This window comes from Pristis pectinata, chromosome 7 (assembly GCF_009764475.1).
Source record: "Pristis pectinata isolate sPriPec2 chromosome 7, sPriPec2.1.pri, whole genome shotgun sequence".
NCBI lineage: Eukaryota > Metazoa > Chordata > Chondrichthyes > Rhinopristiformes > Pristidae > Pristis > Pristis pectinata.
Window position 1 is genome coordinate 41,319,018 of NC_067411.1, and position 14,536 is coordinate 41,333,553.

General features: G+C 41.8%; 1 protein-coding gene across 4 annotated transcripts in view; it reads right to left on the bottom strand.

Annotated features, from left to right (window-relative positions):
* Window positions 1-14,536, bottom strand: part of LOC127572301 (antiviral innate immune response receptor RIG-I-like) — a 67,691-nt gene that overhangs the window by 34,509 nt on the left and 18,646 nt on the right. For 2 of the 4 annotated variants that reach the window (XM_052019369.1, XM_052019367.1), the window contains exons 2-6: window positions 10,614-10,941; window positions 6,531-6,662; window positions 4,928-5,109; window positions 3,088-3,238; window positions 1,413-1,511 (exon numbers count right to left, since the gene is read on the bottom strand). In XM_052019369.1, coding sequence (XP_051875329.1) covers window positions 1,413-1,511; window positions 3,088-3,238; window positions 4,928-5,109; window positions 6,531-6,662; window positions 10,614-10,719 — 670 coding nt within the window. In that variant the 5' untranslated portion in view covers window positions 10,720-10,941. Of the gene's footprint in view, window positions 1-1,412; window positions 1,512-3,087; window positions 3,239-4,927; window positions 5,110-6,530; window positions 6,663-10,613; window positions 10,942-14,536 lie in introns of those variants that run through there. The other 2 variants (XM_052019368.1, XR_007956619.1) reach the window with 2 other exon arrangements.

Here is a 14,536-nt window from a genome sequence, read left to right on the forward strand (position 1 = left end):
AAAGGAAAGGTCTGTCATAAGAAGGTCAGAGAGATAAATGACAAAGGGATGTTCTAATGGAGCTCAACTGAAGCTGAAGAGAAAGAACCTTGTCTTTTGATTAAGCCTTCTGTGACAGACTCCACCATTTCTGGAACAGCAGCTGCTGGCAATGATTCTGCTTTCAACTCTCATCCTTTTATTTCCTCCATTTGCCCATAACCATCCATTTTCACCTTGCTTTTAGGCTTTTAATTTCAGATTCCCAACATCTGAACTATTGATGAGAGCAGACTGGGTAGAAGAATGAAACCCATACCTGCTATTATAACTGTGTGTGTAAATTAGGCAATAACTTTTACTTATTCGTCTCTGGAATAAGTGGAAACATTAGACAGGAAAACATCATTTAGTCCAACAAATCTACACCATTTTATCTTTATGGTGGAATCTTAACACTTGCGAACCAAGTTATTGATAGAAGCAGACTGCATATGTTACAGTCAACAACAATAATAATGAAGGGACACAAATCCTTGACAATTCTTTAGCACTCTGAAACCACGGCAAGTCACAGAATGACAGCACAGAAGGCAGAAGTTCAGCCCATTGTTCCTCTGGCTGTTCTTTGATGAAACAATCCAATTAATTCCAATCGCAACTTTTACCATTTCTCCTGATTTTTTTCTCCTTCAAGAATTTATCCAATTCTTTGAAAGTTACTGTTGAATTTTGTTCCCTGTCCCATTCAGATGGCACATTCTAGATCATAAGAACTCATTGAGTGTCACAGATACTTTTCATCTTCCCACTGGTCCTTGTACTGTGTCTTACTTTCATTAATAAGTAGAAGACTCCAAATGGTTCAAGCCCATCTACTCATCTTTCCCTCACGTCAGTAGTAGATTCTCACCTGAGCTTGCTGAGTTCTACAATTTAAAAAACTCTCATCCTTGTTTTCAAGTCCCTCATGTTTCTTCCCCCTTCTCCCACCAACCCCCCCCTCCACTACAACAACCCTCCAAAATCTGCAAGCTGCTCTAATTCTGGCCCCTAGGTTATCTGCTTATTTAATTGTTACATCATCAGAGGCTGTGCATTTACAATCAAGATGCTAAGCTTGGGAATTCCCATCCAGACTGGGTCTCACCACCTTTAAGACCGCTCTTCTGCCCAAGTGTCCTCATGTGGATCTTCACGTGTCAATGTTTTGTTTGCTATCTCTCCTATGAAGTGTGTTGGGATGTTTTCACTGTTATTGATGTTGGTATGGAATTGGCTTCTCCTTCTACTCTCTCACTCTCACTCACTCATAGTCACCTGGATCACGAGGATCTGACTGGTGTGCTTGGGGTGAAGGATGGAAACTTCCTCCGCAGGGAGCTAATCCACTAGCATGCAGTCACCAAAATAGCAAAGCAGTTCATATTTACCTGTGCTGTCGATTGCCGCACTACAAGTGTTCATCTTTTCTGGCTGTTCTGAATAGTACAGGACATCCTCTGTGATTACAGAGCTGTTAGATATCTCACCTATGGAAAAGAGCTAAGAGTTACACAATGGTTTTATAGTTCCCCACATGTTTAGGATGTTCGCACCTTGGCTCTTACCAAATAACCATGGTGGTGATTTCAATTCAGTTTCAGGACATGACATGGCTGGCCTGGCCAGCATTTATTGCCCACCCCCATTGCCCTTGCACTCAGGGGCTTGAGAACTACTTCAAAGTGTCGTCAAGGGTCTTGTTCTGGATCTGGCCAAACCACATGGGAAATCAACATAATGTCTTCCCCATTGGACAAAGAATAGAAAATAGAATCAGGGGTAAACCATATGGCCCTTTGACCTGTTCCATCATTCAACACAATCAGGGCTTTATCATTCACTTCAATACCCTGTTCCCACTTCTCCCTATATCCCTTGACCCTTTCCTGAATATATTCAGCGACTTGCCCTCCACTGCTTTCTGTGGTAGAGAGTTCCAAAGGTTCATCACCCTCTGGATGAAGACATTTCTTATCATCTCAGATCTAAAGGGCTAACCCCGTATCCTGAGCTGTGAACTTGCACTAAAGTAGTTTAGTTTATTTTATGGTGTAAGTTATGTATAATTTATGTTAATTTAGTCAATGTTAACTTATGTACTATGCTGCTGCTGCAAAAACTTTCATGGCGTTTATACCCTGGGTATGTATGCCTATGACAATAAACTTGAACTTGACTTCCACTTATGGTGTCCCCAGCCACTGGAAAAATCCTTCCTGCATCTAGTCTAGTCCTGTTAGAATGTTATAGGTTTCTTGAATATCCCTTCTCATTCTTCTAAACTCCAATGAATACAGGCCAAATTAACCCAATCTCTCTTCATACATCAGCCCTATCATCCCAGGAATCAGACCAGTAAACCTCCACTGCACATCCTCCAAGGCAAGGACATCTTTCCTCTGTTAAGACTATCAAAACGGCACACAAAATTCCATACATCTGTGTCAAATCAAGATTATTGTTGTACTCAAATCAACTTGCAATGAAGGCCAACATACATTTCTAATTGATCCCTTATTTCAGCAACTCTGAGGGAAAGGGCAGAGGTACCAGATTTCCACCACCCTTTTTTTGTTACATTATTCCTGAATGGTCTGGCTTTGATTTTAAGCTTTTGCCCGTTTGTTCTGGATCCAACACCTGAGAAAACAGTTCCTCTCTCTATTAACTAAAAACTTAACCATTACATCACAGATGGAGGCCATTCAGCCCACCAAGCCAATGCTGGCTCCCAGTAGGACAATCCCATCCGTTCCATTGCCCTATTATTTACTCTTTCTCACTCTCTGACCATGCCACACCCATCCCCCTCCCTTAACTATTCTACCTGCACATCCATGGGATGAAACTGGAGCACCAAGCAGAAACCCATGCAGTCACAGCGAGAATGTGCAAAGTCTACACAAAATTCATCACCTTACAGCAACTAAATTAAATTGCCCCTTTAATTTTCTATCTTCAAGGGAACTTAAAAAAAATTACATTCCCATATTTTTCATTGACAATACTCTTTCCTTCTTTATGACACTGGTTAAAAATGTCCCAGCTACTTTTTGCTTTTACCTGAATCTGGAGATAAAAGAGTTACCACCACATCATAGTTACATGTCTCCATAGCCAAGCAAAACTCCTTGAAAAACTGTTGTTTATCTGATTTTCTCAAACAGTCGAGTAACTTCTCTGCTCCTGCAGTGTCGCCCTTGGATTCGGTGACCTGTGCAAACATTTGACAAGTTAGTGTCCTAAGCTTTTATTTGGTCATTAACAAGAAATGTTAAGTGGGGTTGAAGGGCTGGAGGAGGTTACAGAGGCAAAGTGGTCAGGGCTGCACTCCAGCTAAGTTACAAAATACAGAAGGCTGGTGATCTATCTGTTGTAACTCACCAATAACCAGCTAGCTGACGCCCTGTTCGGGTTTTGCCCAGACCACTCAACTCCCGGCCTCATCGCAATCTTGATCCAAAGATGGACCAACGACTGAATTCCAGACATGAAGTGAGAGTGACTGTGAAATCAAGGCAGTGTTTCACCGAGTGTGGCATCAAGGAGCCCTGGTAGAGCTGGCTAATGGGCATCGAAGGGAAAACACTTCATGGTTGGATTTATGCCTCGCATAGTTGTGGCTCTTGGAGGACAATCATCCCAGCCCCAGGATATCATTCCAGGAGTTCAAGGGATATTCCTGGGCCAACCATCTTCAGTGCCTCATTCCTTTCATCACAGAGTCAAAAATGAAGCAGCCCATGCTTTCATGCAGCAAGACCTAGACAACATTTAGGCATAGGCTGATAAATGATAAGTAACACTCACATGCCAAAAATGCCAGGCAATGACCTTCTTTAATAGGAGAGAGTCTAACCAACTACCCTTGATGTTCAATGTCATGACCATCACCGAGTCCCCCTCCAACCACCTGTGATCAGGAACTCAACTGGACCAGTCACATACAGTATATTCTGTAGTTACAAGAGAAGGTAAGAGGTAGGTGTCGTGTGGCAAATGACTCACCTCCTAACACCCCAAAACCTTTCCACCTTTTACAAGGCACAAGAATAAGATGGTATACATCCCACTTTTCTGGATGAATCCAGTTCCAACAACTATCACACAGTTCAACATTACCCAAGTAAAGATGGCCTACTTGGTTAAAACCTGATCAACCACTATTGGCACACAGTGGTTGCTGTGTGAACCATCAACAAAATGTACTGCTCTCACTTACTACACTGACAGCACCTCCCAAACCTGTTACCTCTGCCACCAAAGACAAGGGCAGTAGGTGCACTGGTACACTACTTGCAGGTCTCCTTCCTAGTCACACATCATCCCGATTTGGAAACGATGTTGCTCCTTCGTCATCACTGGGTCTAAATCCTGGAACTGCCTCCCAAATAGCACTGTGGAATACCTTCACCAGAAAGATTGGTTAGGTTCAAGGCAGCCACTTCTCGGGGGCAATTAGGTATGAACAATAAATGCTGGCATCACCAGCAACACCCAGATCCCGAAAAAAACAAATAAATTAAAAAAACCTGTGCTACAGAGAGGCATACTAGAAGCAAACAAAGCCTTGGGCAAAGAGGGAGGTTAGGAAGAAGAAATAAGTAGAAATGTGGAGCAGTTTAGGGAAGGGATTCCAGAATTTGGGCACAGGCAGCTGGAGCATAGAACTGAGAGAGATGTAAAAAAAATGGTAGAGTTCTGAGGCTTGTTAACAGAAGAATTGGAAGAAAGTGAAAAAAATTGATTCTTTACATGTTCTTGTGATTTTCATCCCTGGTGTCACCTATAGCAAAGTCCTAGAGATTAAGCATTAATTCCCAGAGAATACCAGAAGGCAAATTTAGGCACCTTAAGTAAAAGCCCATCAACTTCCCCACATCCTTTAAGCCTTCAGGAGTACCTTGGAAATCTCTTCACATTCTCTGGGTAGCAGAGACTGCCGCATGTACATGATAACTTCATTCGGTTTTATGTTAGAAACAATTGTTTGAGAAATGCGACTCAGAAGTTCTTTATTTTCCTGCAGCTTTTCAATTTCAGAGAAGTCAGCTTTCTCAATGGCTTCCTGCAGGCCAGTGTAACCTGAAAACAGCAAACATATAGAATAGTAAATCACTCACCGTACTCACTGTATAGCCAATAATGGCTGGGTGTATTACTGCAACTCCAACTAGTCCTCTCAGTCAAACAACCTTTCACATTCATCTCCATGACTTTATTAGGCATATTAAAAATGCTATGTGCAAGTTTTGTTACTTTTTCCATTCAGTAAATGAGAGAAAGGTTACCTGGTTTTGGTCCTCCAGAAATCATCAGAAATTAGACAAGAGTGTGGGACCCAATCAACTAATTAATTTCATTTTTAAGTTTACTGCTTGCCTTCACTTGACACTCAAGTTAACTCTGGGTCATTCTACATAAGACAAAGCATCTGGAGTAGGCCATTCAGCCCCTCAAGTTTGCTACCTCATTCAAGACCACCAATAAATCTACCATCTTGATTCCATCTTCCCAACTCATCCCTATACTTTTTGATTCCAATGCTTAGACTATGATCTTGGCTTTGTGCAGGAAAGTTGATCTATCCCAGAAAGGAACACAGTGATGATGGTTTCTGAGTCAAATCTCACCATTCCAGGATTTTCAAGGCATTAGAATTCATCAGTTTCAGCTCTGAATACAACTCAGTGATGAAACATCTCTCTGGAATCAAGAATTTCAAAGATTCACAACTATCTCAGTGACAGAAATCTTCCTCCTTTCAGTCATAAATTGTCAACTCATTTCCCAAAGGAAGCTCCATTTAACAAAACTCTTCAAGAGAATGAATTCCCATTTATTTACTACTTCTCATTTAAATTCTCAACTACTTCCCGTAAATATGATCTTACCTCTTTCTTGCTCTCCTCAATAACACAAGGAACAGAGTGTCAAGCAGTACACTATACCTTTGTTTCTGTCCTTACCAACTAAAACCTGCAGTGTTGGACAAAACTCAAGTACAGACTGTATATATATTTCATGGGCACTTTGGTAAACCATTTACCTTTGATAGTGAGGCATTGCAAAGCTCATAAAAAGACTGCATTTGTATAGCATATTCCACGTCCTCAGGACATCCCAAAGCACTTCACAACCAATGAAGTGCTTTCAAAGTGTAATGCAGGAGACACCGCAGACAATTTGTGTGCCGCTAGCTCCCACAAATAGCAATGTGATAATCACCACATTATTGATTTTTAATAATGTTGGTTTGGGAATAGAGATTGGCCACGATGTTGGAGCAAGCTCCCTTACTCCTCTTTGAAAGAGGACTTTGAAGTATTTAATGTCTTTCTAGAAGGGCAGACAGGACCCTAATTCTCAGCTGAAAGATGGCACCTCTGACTGAAAAGATACTGGTTTGTTCACCAAATCTATGTAGTATTTAAAAATTTCATTTGATTATAATATAACAATACAAAGCATTTAAATGTGATTTTATGTAACAATAGCTCACTCACCCACAGCTCCCAATTCATCTAAAAATGCTCGATAACATCCTCTTTCTTCTAATTTAATCAAGTAGTTTAAAAAGCATTTTGCAGAACATATGGAAGACTTTTCTTCCAGGGATAAGATCTCTTCAACTTCAACTGGGGAGAGAAAACATTGTTAGTCTTTATTAAAATTGAATAAGTGTATATTGCTGGGTGAATCTAACAATGGAACACAGGCCGAGAGAAAGACTGTGAAGCACAGGGATGGCCAACTCAGATGAAATATATTTCTGTAGGTCCAATTACCCAGCCCCAACTGAGGGGCACACAGAAAATGCAGGAGGTATTCCTTTTAATAGTTGATGACCTTTCATCAAAATGGAAGAAATTAGAGATTTAAGATGAGGCCTGGCTATTCTAATATATCAATCAAAGGCCAACACCTCTAATAAGTTCAGTGTTCCCTCAACTGTGATACCAGAGCCCAAATTTTGCAGTTACGTCACTGAAGTAGGATGGCTGATTCAGAGGAAAATGTCCATGATAGGGTAGAGAGCAACTCAGCACATTCACACAGCTGCTATAGCTGCTACGTCTCAGCTCCAGCGACCGGCGTTCAGTCCTGACCTCTGGTGCTCTCTGTGTGGAGTTTGCACGTTCTCCCTATGACCATGTGGATTTCCTTTGGGTGCTCTGGGTTCCTCCCACATCCCAAAAAGGTGCGGGCTGAGAGGTTAATTGGCCACTATAAATTGCTCATAATGTGTAGCTGAGTGGTAGAATCTGGGAGGAGTTCATGGGAAAGTGGAGAGAATAAAATGGGTTAGGATAGGAACAGTGTAAAGATGGCGGCTTGTAAAGATAGCTGGCTTGGACTCTGTGGGCTGAAGGGCTTATTTATGTGCTGTTACTCTCCATGACTCTTCTGTGTTTTTCCACCAAACCACTCTTGCCAAGTTCAAAAAGCAGCTACTTTTTGTTGAGTGATGGCTGAAATATGTTACATAGTTTTCCCATGATTTGATCACCTCCATGAGTACATCATCACAAGTCTGGAGGTGATTTAGCCAATCTACTATATAAAATAAATAATACTGCAAATACTCAGTGGGTCAGACAGCTTCTGTGGAAGAAAATCATATTTAACATAAGGGGGACCTAAAGGTCATCAACAGGCTTATAAATAGAAAGCAGATTGGAAAAGGGTTGAAGGGTTATAGAGGGAGGTTGAACAGATTAGGACTTTATTCATTGGAGCGTAGGAGAATGAGGAGTGACCTTAAAGAGGTGTATAACATCATAAGGGGCAAAGATAGGGTGAATGCACAGTCTTTCTCTCCCAGTACTGGGGAATCAAGAACTAGAGGGCAGAGGTTTGAGGTGAGAGGGAGAGATTTAATAGGAACCTGAGGGGCAACTTTTTTCACCCAGAAGGTAGTCTGTCTATGGAACGAGCTGCCAGAGGAAGTGATTGAGGCAGGTACATTAACAACATTTAAAATACACTTAGACAGGTAAATGGATAGGAAAGCTTTAGAGGAATCTGAGCCAAACGCAGGCAATTGGGACTAGTTTAGATGGGTATTGATCAGCATGGACCAGTTGGGCCAAAGGGTCTGCTTCTATGTCGTATGACGTTATGACTATGACTATAACCATAACCAAGGTGATGGATATGTAGAAGCAGAGGGCATGACGCCCATACTCAATGAGTACCTTGTATCGGTCTTTACCAAAGAAGACTTTGCAACCAACACCTCAATAAAAGGGGAGATAGCAGGAGTAATTGTTAAGGAGGGGATACTGGAAAGGTTAAAGTGAATGTCACCTAGTATGGTTGGGGCACATCCCAAGCTACTGAGGGAGGTGGAAGTGGTGGATGCAATAAGGGCTGCCGTAATCTTCCAATCCTCCCTAATTAGCAGGGAGGCCAACCATTGCATGATAAGGGGTTAACAACATGCCCTGCAACTACAGGCTGATCAGCTTTACTTCAGTTAAGGGGAAACTTTCAAAATGTATAATCAAAAAACAAATTAATAGGCATTTAAGTTAATATAGTCAGTGTGGATATACAAAGCCAAACTATTTGACTAACTGGATTGAACATTTTGATAAAGAAAGCAGAATGTTATTGGAGGAAATGCTGTAGATATTGTTCATACTGGTTTTCAGAAGGTGCTTAATGTGTAAAAACAAGTTGAATCCAATAAAAGAAAGTAGAGTGCTGTGGTAAACAAGTATTTTTCAGATGGGAGGAGGGTGTATTTCCTGGGGGTGCTGAGACTATGGTTTTTTTGATATTTACTAATGATCAAGAGATGAGTGTGAAGGGGAAAATTTCAGTATTTGTCAATGATCCGAAACTTGGAGCTATTGTAAACAGTGAAATGCAACAGAACATCACTAGGCTGCCAAAATGGGCAGAACTCTGGCAATGGGAAGAATCTCTGACAATAAAGGTTCCTGGCGAGAACGTGATAAACGAGGAGCATTTCCCATATCTTGGGAGCTCAATTTCAGCAAAGGCAGATATTGATGATGAAATTCGTCATCCTGTTCAACGTGCCAGTACAGCCTTTGGTCAATTGAGGAAGAGGGTACTGGAAGTTAAGACCTCAAACCTGGCACAAAATTCATGGTCTACTGGGTAGTAGTGATCCCTGCTCTCCTATATGCTTCTGAAATCTGGACTAACTACAACAGGTATCTCAACGCACTAGAAAAATACCACCAATACTGTCTCCACAAAATCAAAGTTCACTTGAAGGATAAGTGAACCAACATCAGTGCCCTCTCCCAGACCAACACTGTGAGCATTGAAGCGCTGGTTACATGCAATCAGCTGCATTGGGCCGACCACATCGTCCTTGTGCCCAATGCTAGGCTCTGAAACAGACACTCAATTCCAAGCTCTTTAATGGGGAGAGGTTACCAGGTAGACAGAAGAAAAGATTCAAGGATGTGTTCAAAGCCCCTTTGAAGAAAGCAACATTCCCACTGACTCCTGGCAATCTCTGGCCCATGACTATTCAAAGTGGAGGAGGAGTATTCAGGATGGCATTGGGAACTTCTAGGCCATGCACTGGGGGGCAGAGAGATGCCCTGGCATAAACAGGAGTGGAGCACCTCACCCCAACTACCCAACAGCTACCAATTGCCCCATTTATGGAAGAATTGGTGGTTCTCACGTTGGCCTCAATAACCAGTTCAGAACCCATAAATGTGGAAGTCATCCTTAATCCCAAGGGTTTGCCAAGAAACAGGAAGAGAGGATCCTGGATGTATAGGTGTATCAATCTTTGACAGGAACAGGCAAGGATGGGAAAGGAATTAGTACAGGGATATGGGATTCTAGGTTTTGTGAACATCCAGGGAAGTTATGTTGAAGCTAAAAACACTGGCTAAGCCAAAACTGGGGCATCACATCCAGTTCTGGTCACTATTCTTAGAAATTCTGAAGGTCCTGGAGAGGGGTATACTGGAAAAATTCCAAAGATTAGTTCAGCACAACATCGTGGCCCGAAGGGCTTGTTCTTTGAGGGATTTCAGATCAGTGTAGAAGCCGGGGCTGTTGTACTTGGACAAAGGCTCAGAAGCGATTCGACAGCTCATAGCGGATTTATACGGGATAAACAAGAGAAGTTATTCCCGTTAGTAGTGGGTTAAGGTTTAAATAGCGTACATTTAGTGATGGGGAAAAGATACAAGCAGTGGAAGGACGTGTTCATGGCTCGGTTGGCTGTGACGAAAACCTTCCTTATGCAGAGAGTGGTTATGGTAATTTTGATACAAGAGATTGTCCTTCACTTTGATGGCATCGCCACGCCAAATTAAAAAAAATTCTAGAGGCATTTCCTCTTTACATTCAACACAAGCGATTTGATTGGCGCCTGCCCGGGATTGGATGAAACACCAGTTTTACACCCGCCCCTTTCTGGAGCAAAACCCGTTTGGAGAGTGGGGGAAAGTTTGATGAAATGTGGTGCTGCACCTCATCATGATTTTCCCTGCTAAACAAGCTCGGGTTAACATTGCAACATGCATATCACAAAAATAAAACACCCATTGTTCATTTATATATAATATATAAAATGAAAAGCATACCCGGAGAAAAATAGTTATTGAGAAATCCTTGGATGTAACTCGGTCGCAGAATGCTGGTAATATAGCCTTCCCATTGCTTTAAATTTTCTCTGTCAACTGGGTGCATTTTGAATCACTTTGCATTTGCTTTTTTAAATAACGTTGACTGTATGGTTTGCGCCGACGTTGCGAACTCCCCGCTTTCGCAGCTGGATGGGGTTTAACCGCGGCTGCACTGTTTATAACTGCAGAGTCTCCGCCTTCAATGCGTAACTTCCAGTAGATCAGAACTACGACCGCATCTTTGAGAATTAAATGCTGAAGAATTAATGTACACCAACGTTCTCATCTGGGCAAAAAGAAACGCAAATGTTGAAAGCCAATTTGCTTAAAGAAGTGACTTTTGCATCTTTTATCATTTATTTCTAATCAGTATCAGTTTCGATTCCTTTATCACTTTCGTTTCCTTCACAAAACACTCCCCATTTTTGTTCTCAGAGGCTGCAGTTACTGAGCCTGTATTCCCCCGAATCAGTAATCTGCCGTCATCGACCCACGCCACGTCTGGTCTAAGCACCACGCCCATAGGTACTCTTAACCAAATTTATGATGATTGATTTCTACGGCGTGAAATTTGTTGTTTTGCAGCAGCAGTACAATGCAAAGACATAAAATCACAATAAATTACAAAATACATATAGTGCAAAATAAAGGAATAATGAAGTAGTGTTCATGGATCATTCAGAAATCTGACTAAGGAGGGGAAGAAGCTGTTCCTGAAGTGTAGAGTCGCTGGCGTGCCTTCTTATTAATTGCATCAATGTGTACTCAGGATAAAGAAGGGGTTCAATTGGACAGCACTTGACAATATTGCCCTAGGATTACACAGTACGGGTGATACGTCAGCGAGTTGTCTGAGGCACAGTTGGAGAAGAGGGATTTTTTGCAGGATTCTCACTGATTTTTCTCATGGCAGAGTATCTGTTGCTGCTGTTGTTTTGGGACCAGGAATTAATTAAGCATCTGACATGGTAGCCTAAAAACTGTTGGTGCTAGGAACTGTTGTATTACAATGAAACAATTGCAGCTCCCTGGATATTGTGCACTGACCCTTATTCCCTTCTAGCCCTGCAAGAGTGAAAGTAAATTTGCTGTTCAGGATGCAAGTGATACTTGCAAGCTTCTCCAAAAAGCAAAATGAAGATGACCAGATATTCTATGTTGAGGAATAAATATCAGCCAGAATATCACAGACAACCATAGGGTCCTTTATAGCATTGAGTAAACAGGGCCTCCCTCCATTTAACCTCTCATTTGAAAGCATTTCCTCTGATAGTGCAGCACTCCCTCAGCATTGTATGCAGACTCAGCTTCTAATGCTGTGCTCTAGCCTCTGGAGTGGGACTTGAGCCCACGATCTGTTGATTTGAGAGTCGAGTTCTACTATTTGTCAAAGCTGACAGAACAAACTCAACAAAAATTGTACAATGCTCATTCCAGCTGTAACACTTCGGGGACTGAAGACATCAGTGTCTGTATGCGACAAGACTGAGACAACATTCAAGCCTAGGATGATTAATTGGCAAGTGACATTCACAGCACACAAATACCAGGCAATGACCATCAAGATACATCTATCCACTCCCATCCCTTGACATTTAATGGCATTAAAATTGCCAAGTGCCCACCTGGGAGTCACATTGACCGGAAATTCAACTAGACTAGCCATGTAAACACAGAGGCTATAACAGTAGGTCAGGGATTGGGTTTCCAGACGCAGGTAACTCACATCCTTCCTCCTGAATGCCTTTCCATCCATAGGGCACAAAGTCAGAGATGGAACACTGCCCACTTGCCTAGATGAATACAACTCCAACAACGTTCAATAAGCTCAACACAATGTAGGACCATGAGTGAGCAGCAAAGGATAAAATGAACTCTGGCTGGGGCATTTATGTCCATTACCAAGTGTGGCTGAATCCCGAAGGCTAGAAGGAGGATAAACCCACTTGTCCTCATTAATCTATTTGCTGCAAATGCATTTATACATGGTAGGAGCAACCACTACATGGTTCTTTGTAGATAAAGTCCCATATGCATGCCAGGGACACTCCGTTATGTTGTATGCACAATCATTGTGCTGAATGAGGTGAATTTGAACAGATCAAACAGTTCAAAATGGGCATCCATGTGGTACGGGTCACAAGCAGCAGCAGCAGCAGCATTGTATTCCACTGCAATCTGTAATCTCATGGCCTGGTGTTTCTCTCACTCAACAATTACTATCGCGCCAAATAACCTATTCTGGTTCAATGAGGAGCACAAAGCATAGATAAAAGTGAGGTGCCGACTTGAAGTTCCATGCATACCAAAATGTATACTAAATGTACACCAACAGAAACGGCTAGCAGCAGACAGCTAACCAATCTCACATGTGATGGATCAGATCAGGTAATTCCTGCCATAACCATTGGCGAATGGTGCTGGACAATTAAACGGCAAATGAGGGAAGGCAGTTCCAACAGCAACCCCATCCTCAATGATGGCTAAATGTGAAAGTCAAGGTTAAGACATTTACCACCATCTTGAGCCGGAAGTGAGGGGAAATCAAAGAACTGTTATGATACAAGAAGCTGCTATTCAGCCAAGCTGCAGACTGTACATAATTGTAAGGCAATTCTATATGGTTTGTTCCTTCCCCACCTTGATTAATTCTGTCTCCTCCAGCTTTACAGGCAGTGATTTTTGCCTATGTTGCATAAAAATGTTTTTCCTCACCTCCTCTTTGTGTCTTTGCCTTGAACTTTAAATTTGTGCCTCCAGGTCCTCGAAAAACCATAGCCCTAAACAAGTTTCCTCGTTTTACCTCATCTAAACTGGAATCTTGTACAACTTCATTAAGTCTCCTCTCAATCCTCCTTGCTCCAAGCAGAGCAATTCCGTCTTCAGTCTAACCTGTAGCTGAAAGCTCTTGTCACTGAAACCATTCAAGCATCACCTGCAGGACCTTCTCATCCTTCCTGAAGTGTGACAACCAAAATTATATGTGATTACATGGGGTGAACTGGTGGATTTGTTTGCAAATTTTGCTTTCCTATGACTGTAGAGTTCAGCTATTTTGGATTAGCCTATTACATACCATAAAATCCATGTAATGTGAGATCTAACAGTAAAGACCAAATGGACCACTGTGGTTATCATAATTCATAAGAATCTTGATAGAAATATATACTAATCATACACCTAGCATTTAGTACAGCTAAAATTTTCTCTTTCTAGCCCAAGGCAAGTTTACGAGTTATGATACATTCTGAAATTATACCCAAGGCCACATTCTAGATCTAAATCAGATTCTTCTAGAAATACTGATAATATTTTGCATTATGGTGAATACCAATTATAATCAGCAAAAATACAATGATTCTCAATGAGATATAAAAACAGAAAATGTGATGACTTGGTTCTGATGAAGGGTCTTCAACCCTGGATGTTCCCCATTTCTCTTTCCACAGATGCTGATTGACCATAGAACAATACAGCACAATACAGGCCCTTCGGCCCACAATGTTATGCCAACCTTTAAACCACGCACAAGACTATCTCACCCCTTCCTCCCATATTTCCCTCGATTTTAAATTCCTCCATATGCTTATCTAACAATCTCTTCAACTCGACCAATGTACCTGCCTCCACCACTACTCCAGGCAGCACATTCCGTGCACCAACCACTCTCTGGGTGAAAAACCTCCCTCTGATATCTCCCTTGAACTTCCCACCCATTACTTTAAAGCCATGCCCTCTTGTATTGAGCATTGGAGCCCTGGGAATGAGGCGCTGGCTGTCTACTCCATCTATTCCTCTTAATATTTTGTATACCTCTGTCATATCTCCCCTCATCCTCCTTCTCTCCAAAGAGTAAAGCCCTAGATCCCTTAGTCTCTCCT